Source organism: Hyla sarda, chromosome 9, assembly GCF_029499605.1.
Source record: "Hyla sarda isolate aHylSar1 chromosome 9, aHylSar1.hap1, whole genome shotgun sequence".
Classification (NCBI taxonomy): Eukaryota; Metazoa; Chordata; class Amphibia; order Anura; family Hylidae; genus Hyla; species Hyla sarda.
In genome coordinates this window covers 73,406,325-73,430,532 of record NC_079197.1, presented here as the reverse complement: position 1 = coordinate 73,430,532, position 24,208 = coordinate 73,406,325, and the positions used below count along the sequence as shown (strand labels likewise).

The 24,208-nt window shown below is 40.3% G+C and overlaps 1 protein-coding gene across 1 annotated transcript; it reads right to left on the bottom strand.

The window, feature by feature from the left end:
• Nucleotides 1-2,038: 2,038 nt before the first annotated feature.
• On the bottom strand, nucleotides 2,039-8,909 carry LOC130290797 (glutamine amidotransferase-like class 1 domain-containing protein 3, mitochondrial). The gene is made up of 4 exons (XM_056538876.1): nucleotides 7,236-8,909; nucleotides 3,424-3,595; nucleotides 3,131-3,332; nucleotides 2,039-2,345 (listed from the first exon to the last, which is right to left on the bottom strand). The coding sequence occupies exons 1-4, from the start codon at nucleotides 7,341-7,343 to the stop codon at nucleotides 2,153-2,155; spliced, it is 675 nt and encodes a 224-aa protein (XP_056394851.1). The 5' UTR covers nucleotides 7,344-8,909; the 3' UTR covers nucleotides 2,039-2,152.
• Nucleotides 8,910-24,208: the final 15,299 nt, after the last annotated feature.

The window sequence follows — 24,208 nt, the reverse complement described above, 5'->3', positions numbered from 1 at the left end:
ATCCCGTCCTCCTATTCCGTCCACCTATCCCGACCTCCTATCCCGACCTCCTATCCCGACCTCCTATCCCGACCTCCTATCCCGACCTCCTATCTCGACCTCCTATCTCGACCTGCTATCTCAACCTCCTATCCTGACCTCCTATCCCGTCCTCTCATCCCGTCCTCCTATCTCGACCTCCTATCCCGACCTCCTATCCTGCCCTCCTATCCCGTCCTCCTATCTTGACCTCCTATCCCATCCTCCTATCCCATCTTCCTATCTCGACCTCCTATCTCGACCTCCTATCCCGTCCTCCTATCTCCACCTCATATCCGGTCCTCATATCCCGACCTCCTAACTCGACCTCCTATCTCGACCTCCCATCCCGTCCTCATATTCCGACCTGTAATATGTGTACCAAGTATTGAAATATCTCCAGCCGTACAGAAGTTATGTGAGAACATACATTTCCCATTGATTTTCATGGGACTTTAAACAAAACCCCCGACCCTCACAAATGGGGGTAGTTAAGGGTTAAATTAACTATCCTATATTTTAAGTGGAGATGTAAGTAACATGTGACCAAGTATTATCAAAATATCTCCAGCCGTTTGGAAGTTATGCAGTAACGTATATTTCCCATAGACTTGTATAGGACTTTAAACATAAACCCCACCCCTGGCAAATGGGGGTAAGTAAGGGTTAAATCACCTAGCCTATGTTTGTTGTTGACATATAAGTAACATGTGTGCCAAGTTTCATGTTAATATCTTTAGCCGTTTTGAAGTTTTTGTGGAACATACATACACACACACACACACACACATGTTGAGTTTTATACATATAGATTTAACGCATTGAGCATTGTAATAATGCTGCAATACAGCAACCATATGATTTCTGTGCTGTATTTATAACCGTCATACAGTGTCTGAATAAGCATACTGTACGATGTTCAAAATACAAAACCAAGATTGTGTCAGACAGTTCTTTTGTGAATACAGTGATAATATGTATATACTGTCAGAAAGTACCCAGATGAATAGTGCTATACAGTGCCCAGATGATGTTTCAAGAATGCTGAATGAGGATTTATAGAGAGGGCAACCAGAAAGAGGAAGCACCAATGCCAGTGTAAAGAAGGTGGATGAGTCAGAAATAGAGAGTGAATAGCACTTAGAGCAAGAGGCAGAGACTATTGAGGGAATTTACCAAGACTTAGTAAAAACTAACTGCACAAAAATTTTGTGCCAAATTTCAGGCAATTAAATGTCAGGAAGGCAATGGTAAATCTCCGCCTGTGTGTACATTTCTTGCTGCCCTAGTTCCTTCAGCAGGGCTGACACCCCTAAGCCCCTAGCCTTACTATCACAAGGCCTTAGTGTAAGGGCGCAGTCAAGCGCCATAGCTTGAATTAAAAGTCTGATTTTATCGTGTTTGGATAATCTTGAATCTTCTATTTTGGTATCTGTGGGGTTAATATAACCACACTGATTTGACCTATCTTTCACACCCCTTTACATATTTCACAGTGAGTCTCATGTTTACATATTTCAGTATTTTTTTTCCCTAACAAACCTAGAAAATGCAGTAGGTATCCACAAGAGGAAGATGTACTTGAAATCTATACACTGGTTCTCACACAGACATCTCTGTACAAAATAAGAAATTAATAACTTTTTGTTCCATCGTCATAGAGCTTACACGCACCTAGGATTAGTATCTAGAAAGTCTTGTAAATCCATATAGAGGGTGAGATCACTGCAGCTAATATTAATATGACATATGACATGCTAATAGTAATAGGACATGTTGTCACAGCAGTGCAACACATGGTTTGGGACAGTAATTGTCTAACTGGACAAAAATTGAACTGAAGGTTGATTGTCCTAAAGGTCATAGTGTATCTGCAATACTAGAAATGTTCCCATGTAATACAGTATTTCAAACTTTGCATGTATTATCACATTCTATGCTATTCTTTGTATGCATTCTATGTCTGTATGTATATGTGCCACAATAAAAGATGGAAAATTGAATCAACAATCATTTCTACTTTAAAGTGATTTTTTATTTCGGGGGACAAATAATACAAGGGTTTATTTTACTGAATATGTTGATTATTTATTTGCATGAAAAATACTGCCGGTATTCTGGAGAGATTTTTTTTTTAACTCAGCTTAAGCACAGCTTTAACCATTTCACCAATACCATCAAATATTTCATGTATTGGGCTGTTACACATAAAGGCGCAGGTTGTTACTATTTTATTTTTCGCATCTATGTGAACTTCATTGACCTGTTTGTTAACATGTTTACAGCCCAGCTGTTGAATTGCTCCTGCTGTTCCTGCATATGGCCACCTGCAAAGTAAAAAAAAATATCAGCAAATTACATTGGTGATAAGATGATAGTGACAAGCCAAAGGGCTACCCGTACATATTGGAGAAAAGTTGTCTGAACTGCTCATTTGGTTGGAACTGAATGGCTGTGTATAAAAGCCTCCCAACTCTCCCCTCTCAGATGATGATGAAAGATAATCAGGGAGATAGTCTTAGGTTCCTTTCACACTATATTATTGTTCCGTTTAGGAACTTCCGTCAGAAGTTCCGACACTATATCGGGGAAAACCGGCCGTTACAAAACCCCTGACGGCCGCGACTAAATCGCATTGCAACCTATGGGGTTTTGTAACTGCCCGTTTGCACCTGTATATGCAGGTAATTCCTTACGGACGTTATATAGTGACGGGACATCGTGGCGGAAAAATTACTGCATGCAGTAATTTTTCCGCCACAATGTCCCATCACTGTATAATGTCCATAATGAATGAAATGAAACGGGCAGTTACAAAACCTCATAGGCTGCAATGCGATTTAGTCGCGGCCGTCAGGGGTTCTGTAACGGCCGGTTTTCCCCGATATAGTGACGGAACTTCTGACGGAAGTTCCTAAATGGAACAATAAGATAGTGTGAAAGGAGCCTTACCAAAGACTGGTCGACCGGAGCACCTGCACAGGTGTGGTAAAGGATTTATCATGTGAGAAACAGTAGTTTTTTTTAATTTAATAACATTTCCTGGAGGTAGTTTTATAAACTATTGGACAATCCCTTTAAGTTAGATAAATAGATAGACAAATTCACTAACTTTTCACACTCCGTATCAGAGCCAACAGTGACTTCACATCCAGGTAGAAGTTTTGCAGCTAACACAGGTGAGATACAACACAGGCCAATGGGCTTCTTGGCAGCATGAAACCCTTTTATAGTGTCTTCAATGGGTTTTATTACTGAGCAGTCTTTCCCTTGAGTTGCCCAAGTAGAAAGATTTTTAGCAACTCCAAAACCTCCTGGTAGAGATAATAGAACAGTAAACAGTGTAAGAATTTTCCCTCGTATATAGTTCACTCTTCTAACTTTTCTTATAATCTTAAATTTTACCTGGTATGATGATTGCATCAAATTCACTGACTTTTAGATCTTTAAGGTCTTTAATGTTTCCTCTTGCAATGCGAGCGCTCTCTGTAAGCACATTCCTTTTTTCCTCAGAGGGCTGTCCTTTTATATGGTCTACCACATGCATCTGGTCTATGTTGGGTGCAAACACCACATACTGTGGAAGAAGAACAATAGAAGGTCTCTCAGTATATATACCAAGATAAACATGCCATGCCAACTGTGGTAAGCGCATGCTCATACTGAGCGTTTACCTTTTCATATGCAGTATTACACTATGGAGCACTCTCTATTTCTGTTTTAGCTATGCAGGTAGGTAGGTAGCAAGGTAGGTAGCTAGCTATGTAGAAAGGTAAAAAAAAAAAAACAAGAGACCAGCAGCACACGGAAATTAGGTGCAAAAAAGGTGAAAAATGTATTGCATTATCCCAGTGTACAAAGGAAGCGACGTTTCAGCGACCTCTCGTCGCCGTTCTCAAGCTCAACTGAATAGATCCCTGTGCAGTCTTATATGTGAGGTTAATTACATAATAACTTAATGCAATAATGAACATACAGTACATAAATAAATATATACAAGGTGTGCATACATATAAACAAATGTGATTTTATACCAACAGACCACATGTCCGTATCATATTAAAGTGCAATAGTGATCTCATAATAACCACGTGTGTTTAGGTTGTGTTTCTCCTAGGTGTGCAGAACCGTGCCGTTGTGTTCCATAATTCTTTACTTCATTGATAAGTACAATATTGCACTTACCCAACAGAGCACCATAATCCACGTGTCATAATTGCCGGAGCGTGGGTACTAATTTAGTGCGCAGATGCGCGTAGTCAACCAATTGAGTGAGGGCTTCCTCGTGTTGAGTATAACCAATGAGGGAAAAGAGAATTCACGCATGCGTGCTGGATTTGAGAGGTAATTTGCGCCATCTTGCTTCAGGGAAAAGTTGCCCAAACCTTCATCTCAGGTAAGATGAGATGAAGGTTTGGGCAACTTTTCCCTGAAGCAAGATGGCGCAAATTACCTCTCAACTCCAGCACGCATGCGTGAGTTCTCTTTTCCCTCATTGGTTATACTCAACACGAGGAAGCCCTCACTCAATTGGTTGACTACGCGCATCTGCGCACTAAGTTAGTACCCACGCTCCGGCAATTATGACACGTGGATTATGGTGCTCTGTTGGGTAAGTGCAATATTGTACTTATCAATGTGAATAAGAAGTAAAGAATTATGGAACACAACGGCACGGTTATGCACACCTAGGAGAAACACAACCTAAACACACGTGGTTATTATGAGATCACTATTGCACTTTAATATGATACGGACATGTGGTCTGTTGGTATAAAATCACATTTGTTTATATGTATGCACACCTTGTATATATTTATTTATGTACTGTATGTTCATTATTGCATTAAGTAATTATGTAATTAACTGCACATATAAGACTGCACAGGGATCTATTCAGTTGAGCTTGAGAACGGCGACGAGAGGTCGCTGAAACGTCGCTTCCTTTGTACACTGGGATAATGCAATACATTTTTCACCTTTTTTGCACCTAATTTCCGTGTGCTGCTGGTCTCTTGTTTTTTTCTAGTACATGTGAACCTCTCACCAAGGTAAACACCCAGCGTGCACCATTGCATCATTTTTCTTAAATTTGTTGTGCTGCTCTTCTGGAATTTTTTTTTATGTAGATATCCAGGTAGCTAGCTATGTAGGTAGGTAGGTAGTTAAGTTGGTAGCCAGGTAGCTAGCTATGTAGAAAGGTAGGTAGGTTGGTAGCTAGCTAGGTAGGTAGCTAGCTGTCATGATGGAGAAACTTTCTTTCCTCTAGTAGAGGATGCCCCCTTGTTATGGTTACCGGCCTAGGTATAAAAAGATCACTAGAAAGATCTCTGTACTGTCCATTCATATATGTATACTGTATATTGTGATCAAATCGCCCCTGAGATGTCTTTTCTCCAAGCTCAATGACGCCAGGCCTGATAACTATTCACTATTCTTCTATTTTTGATCTGGGAGAACATATCACTTAAATAGGATAGAAAATGCACTGGAAAGCTGGCAATTCATTAAACATGTAACTACTGTAAATAAAGACACAAATGTGTGTTTTTATGTCTGGATTAATGTTCCTGTTTAATTCACATCACCATATGCTTATGTGCATGAATTCTATTTAAAAAAAATACAATAAAAATGTTACTACTTATTTATTTATGCTATATATTATACTTTTTTATTCTACTGTATCCCCAAGGGTATGTTTACACTGTTAAAAAAAAGTGTGTTTTTGACATGCTGATTTTTACCTCAGCAACAAGTATTTTTCCTCTAGATTTCATTAGGTAAAGTGTCTAAAAACACATAAAATTTTAGTTTTTTTTTTAAACCATGCCAGCTAGAACCACCAGCTAGAAAGAAACAGCATGTCAGTTATTTGAGGCATTTCTGTTTGCTTCAGGCATTTTTAGCTCTTATAGAAAATCAATGGGGCAACCAAAAATAAGTGCTTTTTTATTGGCAAGTTATGAAAATCTCGTGGGAGATTTATCATTGCCTTCCTGACCTTTTATTGGCTGAAATTTGGCACTAATTTTTTTGCGCAGTTAGTTCTTGCTCAAATAATTCGTACAATTTTAAAATTGACAACTTTGGCAAAAGTGACTGTGAAAGGCAGTGCTTCATTCTTGACTATGCAGTGGACAAGATTTATTAACTGCGTCTTTAAAAAAAAAATGCACAAAAAAATATATATATATGCAAATTCATACCACCTCTGCCTTGCCTTAGAAAAGTGACATCCAACAGCAAGTTCTGAGGTGATATTTCATTTGTTCAAAATGTAAGAATGTCTGTGCATCATTTTGATGTGAAGTGGCTGCACTCATTCACCATTTACATCAATAAATATCCCCCCCCCCCACCTCACATGTAGAAATCACATAGAAAAACATCCTCCAAAACAGTTAGCAAATCAGCCTGGTAGTAAGGTAAAGTACAGGGATTTTTTGACACATTTTGGAGGCGTTTCTGAGGCTATATTTTTTTTTAGTTTTTGGGGATGGTTTAAAATAGACACATTGGGGAGATTTATCAAAACCTGTGCAAAGGAAAAGTTGCCCATATTAACCAATCAAAAAATGAAATGTTAAAAATGAAATAAGCAAGCTGATTGGTTGCTATGGGCAACTGGGCAACATTTCCTCTGGACAGTTTTTGATAAATCTCCCCCATTTTCCAGTGTGATTTTGGGCTTGGACATCTGATCCGACAGCTTAAAAGATAACAACTTGTTTTTATGCCCAAACAAAAACCCGAAGATGCACACTTAAAGGGGGGGGGGGGGGGGGAATTTATCAAAACCTGTCCAAAATCTAAACACAAAAAATACCTTAAAAAATAGGCTCCAAAAAGTGTCCAAAAAGGCCTGTACTTTACCTTACTACCAGGCTGATTTGCTAACTGTTTTGGAGGATGTTTTTCTACGTGATTTATACATGTGGTTTTTATAACAGTGTAACTGGAATAATCCACATTCTTTATTCGTTACCATATTGTATTTTGTATTCATTGAACATTAGCACACAGCTTCTCCTTTAAGGCTGGAGACATAAGTAAGGAAATACAAGCACAGAGACTTTCCTTGCTGACTTTTGCATAAAATACATCAGTGCATTTAAATAAAACTTCTTGCATAAAGTTCAATAGTTGCCCAGAACCTGAGCCCTGCATGTAATTCCCCGATCAGTAAAGCATTTCTCCCCACACACGTATCTTACCTGTGCCCCATCTCTGCTCAGGTGAACAAATACTGCAGAGGACTCATGGATTTCACTGCCATCATACACCCCACAGCCTGAGAGGATCACTGCCACCTTTTTAGTCATGTTGAGTCCAAGTCACGATAGAGCTCAGACAGAAAAGTTGACAAAGTGTTAGATGGTGAGAAAGGTGAAGACTGCAGAGCACAGTGCTGACTGTACTTTTATACACAGAGAGAAGCTGTATGCTCTTTGTCTTCCTGAGGAGGAAGTAACTACAGCACTTCCACTGTAATCATTCACCTAATTAAAGGCGGGGAAATTCCCAAGATGAAGGAGTCAGACAGTAAAGAGAAGACTAACACAATTCTGCTGTATTCTGATGATCATATAATTAGGTGATCATAGCTTCTTGGTATGTATAAGGTCTTCTGCATTAACCTCTCAATATTAGCTTTTCTTTGTAGTCAGAACTTGGGACTTGATAGAACATACAAAAACTGACACTCTCCCATATATCAAAATACTAAAACTTTATTGAAAAATGCCATACAAGGGAACCTCACCCATGAAAACACCAGCCACAAAAATCAACAACCCCCAAGAAATGGGGAGCACTAACCTACTTAACAGCACTATTGTAGCCCCACCATCATGTACATGTAAGGACTGCTGTACCTCACTGCCGCCTAAACATATGTTTCGTGAACCTTCAACTAGGAGCCGGGGGTAAGTACATGCGCCGGCCATTTATCCCCCCGACTGGTATGTAGTGCATGTGGTTAATCCGAATGCCACTGGGACATCGGATCTGACAGCATAGCACAGGCCCTCTATGCATCTCTATGGAATAGCCAGAGCTACATAAGTACAGCGCTGGTGTATCTTCGGCTCTCCCATAGAGGTGAATGGAAGGCGTGTGTTGACCCCCGCTCTGTGCACGAGGAGAGCCTCCCGTGATTAGACACTCATTCCCGATCCTTTGGATTGGGGATACATTTTCCTAAACTGGAGTATTCCTTTAAAGGCCTCATGTTCAATCCTGATTTTAAAGATGAGGTATAATTCTGCACGAGCCCTGCTTCCAAAGAGAAGTGCATTTTGGGAGCTCAGATGAATTAGACAGTCTACATTCATACTTAGCCAAGCTATGGCCAAGCAGGAATAAGCCACCCCTTAACCTAATGCAGAATGGTGAACGTATACAAATGTGGTTTTCTTTTATTTTCACTGAGTTTTATGGAATGTTCCTAGGATTGCTTACGTTAATGACTCTGGTCAATGAGGAAATCTATAACAAACAGTGACCGAACAACATACGAGTACAATATAACTTATTAAACGCTATAGCTTCAGTTTGGAAAAGGTCTATATCTCAATACAATTGTTTTAAATTATAAATTTCTTCTTAGATGATACCACTGAGAATCTTAGTGGCACTCATCATTTCGGATATTTTTTTTAAGAGTTATGTGTATTTCTGTGAAGAGTCGCACTATATAACCCCTGTTTAACTGGTGTATACTATTTTTCATCAGATTTACCACTCTCCAAGCTCCACCTCAAAGTTGCAGCGTTCCATGAGCTCCCAGAGAGAGTGGAAACTAAATTCTAAGATCTTTTTTATAGACAGTCACTGGACACACAAAAACAGATCCTGCTTTCCTAAGCAAATCTTAAAAAGTAGTAGCAGTTTGGAGAATGTTATATAACAATACTGAGCAGTCTAAGGGTGGGTTTACACTATGTTTTGATGATATGGTCACCGGATCCAGAGTGAAAACCAGGCACTCCCATATCCCAGCCAGACCCGGCCCCGATCTCATTCATTTGAATGAGCCGACCGGAGTCAGATAGTGACTCTGTGGTGTATACCGTGGTTTTAGGTCCGTCTGAAAACCAGATACGGGGCAAAAATAAAATAAAAATCTGACTTCGGTTGGCTCATTCAAATGAATGAGATCGGGGCTGGCTAGCAAACGGGAGTGCCTGGTTTTCCCTCCCCAGCTGGATCTGGTGACCGTATCATCAAAACGTAATATGAACCCACCCTAAGTTGTGAATCCAGCACTGGGGTAACAGTAAGCCAGCAGTGTCTTTGTGTTTCTCCACTTCCTCCTTCTCATGCCTTCCCTCCCCCTCCTTCCCATTTCCATCTTCTCTCTGCTGTGTGGACTCCCCTCAGTGAGTGAGCGAACATATCAGAAAGCAGGCATAAGGAGGAACTGAGCTAATAAGTGGAGAAGGAAGCATTATTTTCTAATATGATATACTCTGGACCTTGTTATATTCAATTGCATTACTGATTTATGCAAAGTTGCAATAACAGACTTTCTTATAAATCTTAGTATCAGTCAGTAATTTTTGCCAATGACACATTCAGGGCTTTTTTTGAACAAGCATTTTCCTTGTTCTATATTTAGAACATGGATAAAGTTGTATGTAGGCAAGGTTAATTACACATCTCACTATCACAGGGAATTCCCAAATAAATATAGGAATCGTTCATTTCCTAGTTAACAGCCAGCTTCATTGATAAAAATTATGATTCCTCTAAACTGTGATCTCTGATAATGAACCACATTAGAGAATGAGATAATGCACTAAGGTGTTTCATATGCTGTTTTAGTATCAAACATATACATTTTATTGTAGGATCACAAGGAGCATAATTATCAAACAGTTCGGGACGCAATCTGAGTAAAACAAAATAAACATAAAGAAACCGTGGGCCTAAATTAACATAGCTGTTAGAATATAGGACGAAGTTGTCAGTACACTACAAGGACAAAGTATATCAAATGTCAGAGCAGTAGGGGGAGGACATCCAGGGAGACCAAAGATGTTCAAAACAGATAACTACATCATCCCTCATTGCGTTAAGTTTTTCAGAGAGCATAATACAATTGACATGATCAATGACCCTATCTAATGAAAGCACAGAGGATTTCCAATTCCCCGCCACGTGAATTCAGGCAGCGATCAGGATCAATTGAGCTAAACGGAAAAGCTCAGGAGGCATACGGGATGGTTTACCACTAAGGAGACAGAATATTGGGTGTAAAGAACATGGAAAGCCAGTAATCTCTCTTCGTAGGAGAGAGACTATAGATGTCCAGAATGGTCTGATCAATGGGCAAGAACACCAGATATGGTGCAGAGAACAAAGATGGATTCAGCCTCGAAAGCACAATGGCGAGGAGGATGGAAAGATCCTGTGTAATCGTGAAGGGACATAGTAGTTACATAGTTAGTATGGTTGAAAAAAGACATACGTCCATCAAGTCCAACCAGGGAATTGAAGGGAAGGGTGTAAGGGGATAAGGGAAAGGGATGTAGTTTTATAATTCTGCATAAGCATTAATGTTATTTTGTTCCAGGAATGTATCTAACCCTGTTTTAAAGCTGTTAATTGTTCCTGCTGTGACCAGTTCCTGAGGTAGACCGTTCCATAAATTCACAGTCCTCACGGTAAAGAAGGCGTGTCGCCCCTGTAGACTAAACCTTTTCTTCTCCAGACGGAGGGAGTGCCCCCTCATCCTTTGGGGGGGTTTAACCTGGAACAGTTTTTCTCCATATTTTTTGTATGGGCCATTTATATACTTATATACGTTTATCATATCCACCCTTAAACGTCTCTTCTCAAGACTTAACAATTGTGACTCCTTTAATCGCTCCTCATAACTAAGATGTTCCATGCCCCATATTAGTTTAGTCGCGCGTCTCTGCACCCTTTCCAACTCCGCAGTGTCCCTTTTATGAACAGGCGACCAAAACTGAACAGCATATTCCAGGTGAGGCCGTACCAATGCTTTATAAAGGGGGAGTATTATGTCCCTGTCCCTCGAGTCCATGCCTCTTTTTATACATGACAATATCCTGCCGGCTTTGGAAGCAGCAGCCTGACATTGCATGCTATTCTGTAGTCTGTGATCTACAAGTACACCCAGATCCTTCTCTACCAGTGACTCTGCCAGTTTAATCCCCCCCTAAGACATACGACGCATGCAGGTTATTAGTACCCAGATGCATAACTTTACATTTATCCACATTGAACCTCATTTGCCAAGTGGATGCCCAGACACTTAGTCTATCCAAGTCATCTTGTAACTTATGCACATCCTCTATAGACTGTACCGTGCTACAAAGCTTGGTCTCATCTGCAAAGATAGAAACAGAGCTGTTAATACCATCCTCTATATCATTGATAAATAAATTAAACAACAGCGGGCCCAGTACTGAACCTTGGGGTACACCACTAATAACCGGGGACCAATCAGAGTACGAATCATTGACCACCACTCTCTGGGTACGATCCATGAGCCAGTGTTCAATCCAGTTACAAACTAAAGTTTCCAAGCCCAAGGACCTTAACTTACCTGTCAGACATCTGTGAGGGACAGTATCAAACGCTTTGGCAAAATCCAGAAACACTATATCCACAGCCATTCCTCTTTCAAGGCTTCTACTCACCACTTCATAAAAGCAAATTAGATTGGTTTGACAACTTCTATCCTTAGTAAACCCATGCTGGCTATCACTTATAATACTAGTATCCCCTATGTATTCCTGTATGTAATCCCTTATAAATCCTTCAAACAATTTACCCACAATGCACGTTAGACTTACCGGTCTATAATTGCCTGGCGAAGACCTAGAGCCCTTCTTGAAGATTGGTACCACATTTGCCTTGCGCCAGTCCCTTGGCCCAATACCAGACACCAGAGAATCTCTAAATATCATGAACAAGGGTACAGATATTACTGAACTTACCTCTCTAAGAACTCTTGGGTGTAGTCCATCCGGCCCTGGAGATTTGCTTACATTTACTTTACTTAACTTACCTTGTACCATCTCTACATTAAGCCAGTTCAGTACATTACATGATGTGTTACCAGCACTGACCTGGCCAATGTCAGCTCCTTTTTCCATAGTGTATACAGAACTAAAGAACCCATTCAGTAGCTCCGCCTTCTCTTGATCGCCCGTGACAACCTCCCCATTATCATTATTAAGGGGTCCTACATGCTCTGTCCTTGTTTTTTTTGTATTTATATATCTAAAAAAATATTTAGGATTAGTTTTGCTTTCTTTGGCCACCTGTCTCTCATTTTTAATTTTTGCTGTTTTTATTACATTTTTACAGATTTTATTAAGCTCCTTGTACTGTTTAAATGTTATAGCTGACCCATCAGATTTGAATTTTTTGAAGGCAATTTTTTTGTTGTTTATTGCTCTTTTAACCTCATTTGTCAGCCATGTAGGATTTAGTTTTAATCGTTTATATTTGTTCCCCTATGATCTATGTAGAATTTTGAGTGAGGTCTCCGTAAGGGAGACCTGCCAACTACCCCGGCTGAGGGAGTCACATGTAGGGAGGGATAAGGTGATATGAAAGTCCACCTCCCAGCGTAACCTAAATGGTAATTTAACATCAGACGGAGGGGCATTCAATTAGCTATAAATCACGGAAAGTATCCCCTTGCGAGTAGGGGAGCATAGCATTAAGCACTCAAATCTAGAAAGAGAGGAAGAAGGACAAGAAGAAGACAGAGAGCGAAGGAAGGAGAAAACCTGGGGTACCCTAAGGCATTCTAAAGCTGGGGGATGGTATAGATTTCAGAATTCATCCAGCATCAGAAGGTGGCCTCTAAGCACAAAATAATGATGACAGTGTAATTTCTGTGACTTCCACCAGGAGAAATCAGAGGATCAGAGACCTGGAGAAAAACAAGGGTTACCCAGAATAGGGGACAAAGGCAAGGAAGGGGAGTGAAGACGGAAGGGAAAGCGGACCAACCACCACAGAGAAAGAGATTATAAGGTAAGTGGCGCAGACGAGGGGACATAACGAGAGACAGGCAATAAGGACCACATAAGAGCAGGGAAGGAATAAGGGAGGATCAGTGTGGATTCCAACTGGACCCAAAGGGGAGCTTCATCAGGGACCATAAACCACACAAGTTGACTTAAACAGGCTGCATAATAAGAGGAAGTTGGGTACAGAAAGACCACCCAATCGTTTGTGGATAACTGAGGAAGGGATGCATGGGTGTTTTTGGCGCCAGATAAAAGAAGAAACTTCTGGTTGAAGCATCTTGAGATCTGCCGTCAGAACCGGGATCAGCAGGGTTCCAAAGAAATACAGAAGCTTCGGTCAACAACCATCTTCACCATATTTACCCTGCCAATTTAGGACAGATAGGGCACTTCCCAGGAGCGTATTTCCTGGAGCTATAGGAGGGTAGATCATTCTCATATGAGAAGATATGGAGGGGGTAAGGGATAAGCCAAGATAGGTGAGGGTAGGAGTAGGATCAGGGAAAACAAAGTTAAGACAGATCAGCTTTTGAGTAGGTCGCGGGACACTACAGAACAGAGTTTCAGATTTTGAGGTGTTCACACGCAATCCAGAAAAAAAGAGAAAAGTCAGAGAGAAGACGGAAAAGATTAGGAAGGGAGGTCAGGGGATGGGTAAGGGACAAAAGAATATCATCAGCGAATAGGCATAGCTTATAGCAGGAAGGACCTATCATTACCCCTGATATGTCAGGTGAGGACCTAATGAGAGTCGCCAGGGGCTCCATCGCTAGAGCAAATAAATCAGGAGAGAGAGGGCACCCCTGGCGAGTCCCACGTGAGATCGGGATAGGACGGGGAGTAGTGGTGGGTAACTTAAGAAAAGCAGAAGGATGAGAGTAAAGAAAACAAATCATATGGACAAAAGGGGCCCCGAAACCCAATATATCAAGCACTCCATGTAGATATGTCCAGGAAACACTATTGAATTCTTTATTAATGTCCATAGCTAATAACATAAGGGTGTAGAGGAGGAATTAGCCCAATGTATGACATCTAAGATCCTCCTAATGTTATCAGATGCCTGTCTCCCGGGGAAAAACCCAACTTGTCAGCATGGAACAGCTTCGGAAGGAAAGCATTCAATCGGTGGGCCAGAAAATAAGTGAATATTTTAGTATCTAAATTAATAAGAGATATGGGACGGTAATTAGATACAATAGAAGGATCTTTGCGGGGTTTGGGAATGACCGTGATAAGAGCATCTAGATATTCAGAGGGAAGGGAAGAAGCATGGAAAAGGCTGTTAAAGAGGGATACTAGATTAGGAGTTAAAATAGCAGTGAATTTCTTATACTATTGGGCAGAAAGGCCATCTGCCCCTGGTGCTTTCCCCAATTTCAAAGAGGCAATAGTAGAAGAGACCTCTTCGAAAGAAATGGGAGCATTAAGGAAGTCCCTATTCTCTGAAGTAAGAGAGGGTAAAGCAATAGACTGAAGAAAAGAAGATAGATGATATTGAAAGTGAGGTGGTTGGTCAGAGGCAGCATAGAGAGAAGAAAAGTAAGAATGAAAAGCGTCATAGATACGACAAAAACAAAAATATAGACAGCGCTCCGTAGTGTATTAACGTTGGTAACTGGTTAAGCACCACTAGGTGCTTACCACAAGGAGCACAACTAGGTGCTTACCACAAGGAGTTACACTCAACCAAGTGTATCTATGGGAAACCGCCAAGGTAGGTATGCCTGTAGCCACTCCACGTCCAATATGATATATGTAAAAGAAGTACCTCCAACAGGGGGACGGGATTAAGGCGCTGGACAAGCCGTGTAGAAAGATCCAAAAGTTTATTCACCCATCATGCAACGCATTTCTCAGCCAAGCTGTTTCATCAGGCATACTCAGTTGAGTGCAAACCTGCAATATATGGGGCACATGGATTAACCCTTCAAGTACCAAACTTAAAGGGACCATGCGTCACATATTTACAAATGAAAATATAAAATTATATAAAAGAATATACACAAACAATGCCACTATATAAATGGTATCAATATAGTAAAAAAAAAATTCTATAAACATATGATGAATTCTGATTATACATGCCCAAAATATTGAAAATAAATTGATAAAAATGAAATTAATTAAGAAAAGTAGAGGAAAAATGAAAGATGAATAAATAATAAAAAAAATAATGAATAATGAATAAATGATAATAAAAAAAAATTATAATGAATGGGAAATAATAAATAAAAATTAAAATGAAAAATAAAAATTATGAAAATAATGAAAAAATGAATCTCGTATTTTTTGTTTAGATGATTGGAGACAAACGATGTTGAAGCGACCCCAATCAAGAACAGCAAAGACAACTCGTGTGATTGCACGTAAAGGTACCCTTCCAACATCTCTGTGTTCTATTGTGGATGATACATCTGTCGGAGGGGTAGATTTTAACTTGCTCGGTGCTAACCAATTGCGCAAATTTCCAGATCTACGAAAGGTCAGATTCGGATGAAAAGGTAATACTTTTTTTTTTTATTGATCATCTCTAAGGATGCACCAGTGTTTCCCTAATATTTTCCTAATGCTATCTGTTGCACAATTGTAATCAGTAATAAAATGATATTTAAATTTACTATTGATGTTACTAGTATCTGCATTCTCGTTCACCTGTCTGAGGTTTAAAGGTTTGGGTTGAACCAAAGTGGTCTATTTTTTATTTTTGAGCCTATTGAAGGGACATCCTTTATTGAGAAATCAGTTTTTTAACACCGATGCTTGTCTGTTGAAATCCCTATCTAGAGTACAATTTTTTCTAACCCGTAAATACTGGACATACGGTATATTGCGGATCCATTTAGGAAAAAGGGGAACGACTAAATGTAAGCAAACGGTTCATATCTACTCATTTGAAAAAAGTTTCAGTAACAATATGACCTGAAACACCCTTTTTTATACATAAATCCCAAAATTCTATTTTATCTGCAGAAAAATGGGGGGTAAACTTTTATCCCCAATTATTTGAATTGATCTCTTCAACAAACTCCATGGCTTGTGATTCCGTACCCGACCATATAAAAAAGAGGTCATCAATGAAGCGTCTGAAAAAGGATACAAACCGATAGAGGGGGGACCGCGCGATGATGAGGGACTCGAATCGCCCCATAACCAAATTGGCATAACTGGGGGCGAAACGAGTCCCCATCGCGCAGCCCCTCCTCTGGGGGTATATGACACTATTGAAATCAAAAACATTGTGCTCTAATATAAAGAGCATAGCCTCAATCAAGAATTCTGATTGAATAGGGGCTAAATTAGAATCCAAACCACAAATTTCATGAACAGCTCCTAACCCAACCGAAGTAGTGATAGAGTAGAGTGCACAAACATCTAAATTGAGAAACCAAATTATTTTTTATTATTTATTATTTATTTATCTTTTATTTTTCCTCTACTTTTCTTAATTAATTTCATTTTTATCAATTTATTTTCAATATTTTGGGCATGTATAATCATATGTTTATCTAAATTTTATTTTTACTATATTGATACCATTTATATAGTGGCATCGTTTGTGTATATTCTTTTATATAATTTTAGATTTTCATTTGTAAATATGTGACGCATGGTCCCTTTAAGTTTGGTACTTGAAGGGTTTATCCATGGGCCCCACCCATATATTGCAGGTTTGCACTCACCTGAGTATGCCTGATGAAACAGCTTTGCTGAGAAACATGTTGCATGATGGGTAAATAAACTTTTGGATCTTTCTACACGGCTTGTCCAGCGCCGTAATCCCGTCCCCCTATTGTAGGTACTTCTTTAACGTGGATACGACAAGATGAACATAATTAAGGTGTTGTTTCTGCTTAAGCATCCTAGCTAACAATTTATCTGGTTTGTTGGCAAAGTGGTGGAAAGTAGCTTTAGACCAACGTACAGCTTTTTCCACTTTATGGGAGAGAACAGCGTTCCGCTGCACCCTAACCTCCCGCAGTGCCCTCGAAAAGTAAAGAGAAGGGTTCCTCTGATGTGCCAGGGAGAGCCTTGCTAATTTGTGTTCAAGCATAGCCTGGTGACTGCCTCATTCTTTTTTTAAGCTTGAGGCGAGGAAGGTAAGGCGTCCTCTAACGTAGGTCTTGTGAGCGGACCAGACCCAAATAGGGTCAGAGTTTAAAGTAGCATTACAGTCAAAGAATGACCAGAGGTCTTCCGTTATAGCAGATTTAATACTAGGGTTCGTCAAGAGAGACTCATTAAGTCTCCATCGAAAGGTGGTTGTTGGTCCGCCCACAAGGTTCAGTTCAGCGATCACCATATCATGGTTAGACCATGCAAATAAAACATGACGTGCATATAACAACATGAGAAGAGTAGCTGAATTAACAAGCAACCAGTCTATGTGGGAATAATGGCCCTGTGAGGGAGAAAAATAAGTATAACCCCTCACAGAACCATTATGTTTTTGCCATGTGTCTGCCAATTGTAGAGAATTAAAGGAGGAGAGTAACAATTGTTGTTGAGGTCTAGACCTCCCTAAAGGTACCGGGGAGGAACTGTCCAAAGTGCCATTAAATACAAAGTTAAAGTCCCCTGCCCACAGTAATACATCATAGGGGAATGAGGAAATATGTTGGCACATAGCTTGAAAAAAGGAGATAGCATTAATATTAGGGGCATATGAGTTAACAAGGCACAGTCCTCTCCCAAAAATGGAGCCCAATAATATAATGTAATGGCCCTCTGCATCAACATGGGAATGCTTGACTTCAATAGGCAATTGATTGCGAATACAAATAAGTACACGCCTACATTTAGATTGAAAAGAGGACATATACACTCTAGAATATTGGGAATGCAAAAACCTGGGATAAGAAGAGGGTGTAAAACGAGTCTCCTGTAGACATATGAGGTCCGGTCAATGTTTCAGATAGCCCTTGAACGCCTTCTGTCTCTTAAATTGAATCCCCTAACATTATGCGCATCTTGCACATTTGCACTAGGATAATCATAAGAGAAGAAGAACTGACCGAAGTCACAGACAAAGGGCAAAGGGAAAGAGGGAAGACAATAAAGCCCACGAACAACAAAAAAATGGGGGGGGGGGGGGGGGGGAAGAAAAACAGCAAGAAAAACAAAAAACGAAAAACCAGCAGAACAAACATTGTCCTGTCTTCCCTGTTCTATGTCTATCACCACCTCTTTCATTCTGTTCCACTTTTTCTAGTCCAGTGAATCAATGGAAGCAGGAGCATCTTTTCCGCCACCACCATCCCGTTAGGAAGAAAACCCGAAGAGGAGGTAGAAGGGGAAGGGGAAGGAACAAGGTGAAGAAACACATGGAGGAAAGTAAGGAAGTCAAAGAATGTGACCTGGACGGAGCAACCCAAAAAGTAGTGACTAACAACACAGTTGTCAGTCTCACTGATGTAGAATTTTCTGAGGACTGCATTAATGCCCAGAGCAAGGGTTTGATTTTTGGATTAAAGCAAGCATTTGACCCAGTACAGTTCGAAGTTGACCTATATAAAGCTATTAGAAAGATTAATTTAAAAAAGTTTTTTTCAAGTCCCAATAAATGTCATATAACAGCAGAATAAACGAGTAGAAATGGTGATGTACCATGCGTGGTGGGTAAATTGGGTTTTTCAGCAAGTAAAGATTTCAGCCTGGAAGAAATGGAGCTGGTCCACTGGATGGATGATCTAGCGAGCAGAGGAATACAGTCTGACATAGAACACACGTCAGAGGTAATAAAGGTCAAACCTTTTACAGAAGGGAATAAATCAAAATGTAATCCCCCAATTGTAGGTGGCAGTGCTGTAGATATTTTCTACAAAACTGTACTGAGGGACGCACGTGCACTCCTGTATCCACAACCTGAACAAAATATCCCAAGTAAAGAGCTAGAGGAAGTAAAGAAATTAGCTAACAATGAAGAGATAGTGATTTCAAAAGCGGATAAGGGAGGTGCTGTCGTAGTTTGGTACAAAAAGGACTAAGAGACAGAGGCTAACCTACAATTGGGGAATATAATAGTGTATGAGAAGCTCAAGAATGACCTCACTTTAAAAATAAATGATAAATTGAGAACTCTACAGTTCTATAAATTGAGAAATTCACAGAAATGGGTGTCCTCTCTAATACCACCGCTAATAAGTTATGAGTTGCGCCATGACCCCGCAACATACCAGGTCGGTCCCGGCAGCTTATGATAGCCAGGACCCTGGGCTAATAGCATGTGGCACCGATCGTTGTTGTGCGCACTATTAACCCTTTAGGGGTTTGATCGCCACGTCTAAAATGAAAGTAAAAGCTTCCCGGCAGCTCATTCGGGCTGATCGGGACTATCGCGATAAAAAGTTTGAATCACCCCCCCTTTATCCATTAAAAAAAAAAAACTGTGTAAAGAAAAATAGACATATGTGGTATCGCTGCGTGCGGAAATGTCCGAACTATAAAAATATATAATTAATTAAACCGTACAGTCAGTGGCGTATGGCGTGAAAAAAATTCCAAAGTCCAAAATAGCGTATTTTTGGTCACTTTCTACATAATGAAAAAATGAATAAAAAGTGATTAAAAAGTCTGATCAATACAAAAATGGTACCGATAAAAACTTCAGAACACAGGGCAAAAAAATGAGCCCTCATACCGTCCCGTACGCGGAATAGTAAAAAAAAGTTATAGGGGTCAGAAGATGATAATTTTTTACGTATGAATTTTCCTGCATGAATTTAGGATTTTTTTCAGAAGTACGACAAAATCAAACCTATATCATTTTAACCGTATGGACCTACAGAATAAAGATAAGGTGTAATTTTTACCGAAAAATGCACTGTATAGAAACAGTAGCCCCCAAAATTTACAAAATGACATTTTCTCTTCAATTTTGTCGCACAATGAATTTTTTTTCCGTTTCGTGGTGGATTGTTTGGTAAAAAGACTAATGTCACTGCAAAGTAGAATTGGTAGTGCAAAAAATAAGCCATCATATGGATTTTTATGTGCAAAATTGAAAGCGTTATGATTTTTAGAAAGTGATGAGGAAAAAATGAAAATGCAAAAAACGAAAAACGCTGAGTCCTTAAGGGGTTAGGAAGCATCCTACATAAGGTTTAGAAACAACACTATACACATAGCAAAAGTATAACATTGTCATCATCATATACATCTCTTTTTTTATTTTTATTTTTTTGCAACTTCTCAGTGAACACACCATCAAGTGAGAAGAAACAAGAATAAGGATGGGAATAGTATGTGGTGCTGTCGTGACTACGAGGAAATAGAATTACTGCTGAGTAATTACCGGCTTTCCACCTCGTCACAACAGCACCAACAGAGAGAATACAAGCCCTAAGCCTATAGTGCCGAAAGAAAGTATGTGGGGACGACCAAGTAACCGCCCTACAGATCTGAGCAATAGAAGCACCTATTTTCTGTGCCCAAGATGAGGCGACTGCTCTAGTAGAGTGGGCTCTCAGGTTGGCTGGAGGAGACAGACCTGCAGAGGAATAAGCTGCAACAATGGCCTGCCTAACCCACCTAGCAATGGTGTCTGCTCTAACACTATTTCCCCTATTGGGACCTGAAAACTGGACAAATAGTTTATCTGATTTCCTAAAATCTTTAGTCCTTTCCAAATACTGTATTAAACATCTACGGAAATCCAGCATATGGAACAAATTTTCACTTTCTGAGGAAGGATTCGCACAGAAGGAAGGAAGGACAACTTCTTCGGATAAATGGAAATCTGAAACAACTTTAGGCAAAAAAGCAGGGTCAGGTCTTAAAATAATCCTATCATCTAAAATTTGAATATAGGGTTCTCTAGTGAATAGAGCCGCTAGCTCCCCAACCCTTCTGGCAGATGCCACAGCTATAAGAAGGGACGTCTTTTGAACCAAAACCTTCAGGGGTATAGAAGATAAGGGCTCAAAAAGACTCAGAGGGAATTGAGCACCAAAGTAAGATCCAAAGGAGAAACAGCTGGTTGACTATATAGCTGTATTCTGGAAACAAACTTAAAGAATCTCACCACCCAAGGATGATTAGCAATCTTCTGCCCATATAATGCTCCTAGAGCAGCCACGTGTACTTTGAGTGTGGCATTCTCAAGTCCTTTCTGCAAAAAATCAAGAAAAGAGGCATAATTTGGCCTGTCTAAATTAACAACAGCAGAGTCTGAGAAGGACAAAAACTTCTTATAAATCCTAAAATAAATTTTGGTAGTCACGGGTTTTCTACTGTATTGTAATGTGGAGATTACAGCGTCCAATAGACCCTTGGATTTGTGGATCATCCTCTCAAGAGCCAAGCCATCAGATGAAGGTTGCGGATATCTGGATGAAGGACTGGGCCATGACTGAGAAGGTCCTGGATCTCCGGAAAGACCCAAGGATCTGCTAGAGACATAGTCCTTAGACAAGAGAACCACGCTCTTCATGGCCAGAATGGGGCGATTGGAATGACTGTCGCCCTGTCTTCCTTTATCTTCCTTATGACCCTGGAAATTAGGGCCAGGGGAGGAAAGGCGTAGGCCAAGTCCCAAACTCAAGTTTGTGAAAGTGTGTCCACCGCTAAGGGATTGTCCGCTGGATTTAGGGAAAGAAAGTCTCTGACCTGTTTGTTGAGTCTGGTGGCAAAAAGATCCACTTGAGGGGTTCCCCAAAGAGCTGTATTCTTGCGGAATATCTTTGGATTCAACTGCCATTCTCCTTGCAAAATTGAATGACGCCTTAAAAAGTCTGCCCTGAAATTTAAGTGTCCTTTGATATGCACTGCAGAGATTGACTTTAGATGGATTCTACAAAAGACAGGACCTGAAAAGATAAATTCATAAGGGATGGACTTTTCGTAGTTCCTTGTCTATTTATAACAGACACTGTGGTGGTATTATCCAAGAAGATCTCTACATTTGTACCTCTAATGATCTCACTGGCAGATTCAAGAGCTCTAGATACCACTAAAAGCTCCCTAAAATTAGAGGATTTAGCCACCACCTCATCTTCCCAAGATCCTTGAAAGCTTAGGTTATTTATATGAGCCCCCCATCCCCAGGAACTGGCATCAGTAGTGAGGACAACAGGGTCTTGACAAACCCAATCTACCCCTTTAGAAAGGTTATCAGACACTAACCACCACTCTAGAGAGGTAAGTGCTTGAGGGGTTAACACAATGCACCTATCCAGAGCCCGTTGGGAACCATCCCCAGACTCAAGTAGTTCTAATTGTAGGGCCCGAGCATGTAAATGAGCCCAGGGTCCACCAAGAATAGACCTAAAACTGACATTCCTTTCCTGATTGATATACCGGGGGAACTAATGACCTCTCTAACTAAAGACATAATCTTCTCTGTCTTAGCTAGAGGGAGAAAATACTTTTGTACAGAAGAGTCGAGTAAAATACCCCAAAAAAACTTTTTGCTGAGAGGGAATAAGGGAGGACTTTTCCCAATTTATAAGCCAGACCAATTTATGGAGGATATCAACAGTACGAGACAAAAAACTTTTTACCTTGACTTCTGACTCAGCTACCAGCAGAAAGTAGGAATAAAATAAAAGGTAGGGAATAAAAATACCATCCCCCTCTCTAATATGGGCTGCCATCTCAGAAATTACCTTTGAAAATACCCTAGGGGCAACGGCTATACCAAAGGGCAGGGCACAAAACTGTAAATGAAGGAGCTGAGAATTTATAAAAACTGCAATTCTCAAATATTTTTGGTAATCCAGATGGATAGGGACATGAAGATATGCATCTTTTAAATCTAAAGATGACATAAAACAATCCTTAAACAAAAGGTTAACTGTGGATTTTATTGTCTCCATCTTAAAACGATTATAAATCAAAAAACGATTCAGAGGTTTCAAATTACTAATCACCCTGAATGTCCCATTTGTTTTCCCCACAAGAAAAAGAGTGGAATAAAACCCCAAGTCCTGCTCTTGTGGGTGGAAAGGAACCAAAACATCTTTTTCAATGAGGGATAAAACTTATCCCTGTAATGAAGACTGACCTGAAGGTCCTGAAGGAGGTTTAGTAACGAAGAACTGAGTAGGTGGCAGACTAACTAAGACTAAACGGAGACCGTAACGAATAGTCTGGATCAACCAAGAACTATTGGAAATCTTTTCCCACTCTGGAAAAAAACATTTTAAGTCTGCCACCTACTCGAAGATCCCGTCATTGGGCGTCAGGCTTTTTGGTGTAAGTACTAGGTGGATTGAACATAAAACAACTCCCTTTGCGAGAAAACTTCCACTTATTAGAAGGATCTCTATTTTTATTTTGTCTACCTCTTTTCCCCTAAAAATGAAAAGGTCAATTCTGTCTAGGTGGCAAGGAGGATGGGAACCCCTTTTTCCTATCACCCGCCTTATCTAGTACATCAGAGAGGACTGACCCAAACAAAAATTCTCCTTCACAGGGGATGGCACACAACTTACTTTTTGAGCCACTTTCCCCTGACCAATTTTTAATCCAGAGAGCTCTTCTGGCAGAGTTTGAAAGTGCCGCAGATCTGGCAGATAACCTGACAGCATCCGAGGATGAATCCACCAGAAAAGCAAAGGCTTTTTTAATGGATGCCAATACAAAAAGAGTCTGCTCCTTGGGCCCATCATTCTGAAGAAAAGCAGACAACTGGTCAACCCACATCACCAAGGACCTTGCCACAGTGGTTCCAGCTACTGAGGGTTTTAGGTCAGCTTCTGAAGTCTCCCAAGCCCTTTTAAGAAACATTTCTGCCTTTATGTCCATAGGGTCTTTTAGGGTACCCAAATCTTCAAAAGGCAAGGACCCTTTCCTGGAGACTTTAGCTATAGATACATCAATTTTAGGAGGGCGATCTCAATCGCGATACCCCGAAAAAGGATATTTCCTTTTAATAGCTCTAGGGATGAAGGTCTTCTCATCTGGGGACTCCCACTCCTCCTTAATCAGCAGAGATGGTTCTATGCACTGGAAAAACCCTCCTTTTACTCTCTTCAAGGCCTTCGAACATAATGTCCTGAATAGACTTTTGCTCTTTAGCCTCCTCAAGCCCCATGGTGGATCTCACAGCTTTAATTAGTTGCTTAGAATTCTCTGTCAGAAAAAGAGGCTTCCCTGACAAGTCATCCTCCGATGAACGGGAGTCATCCCCTGTAGGGAATATATGACTATGACTACCTCATAGTACAGAA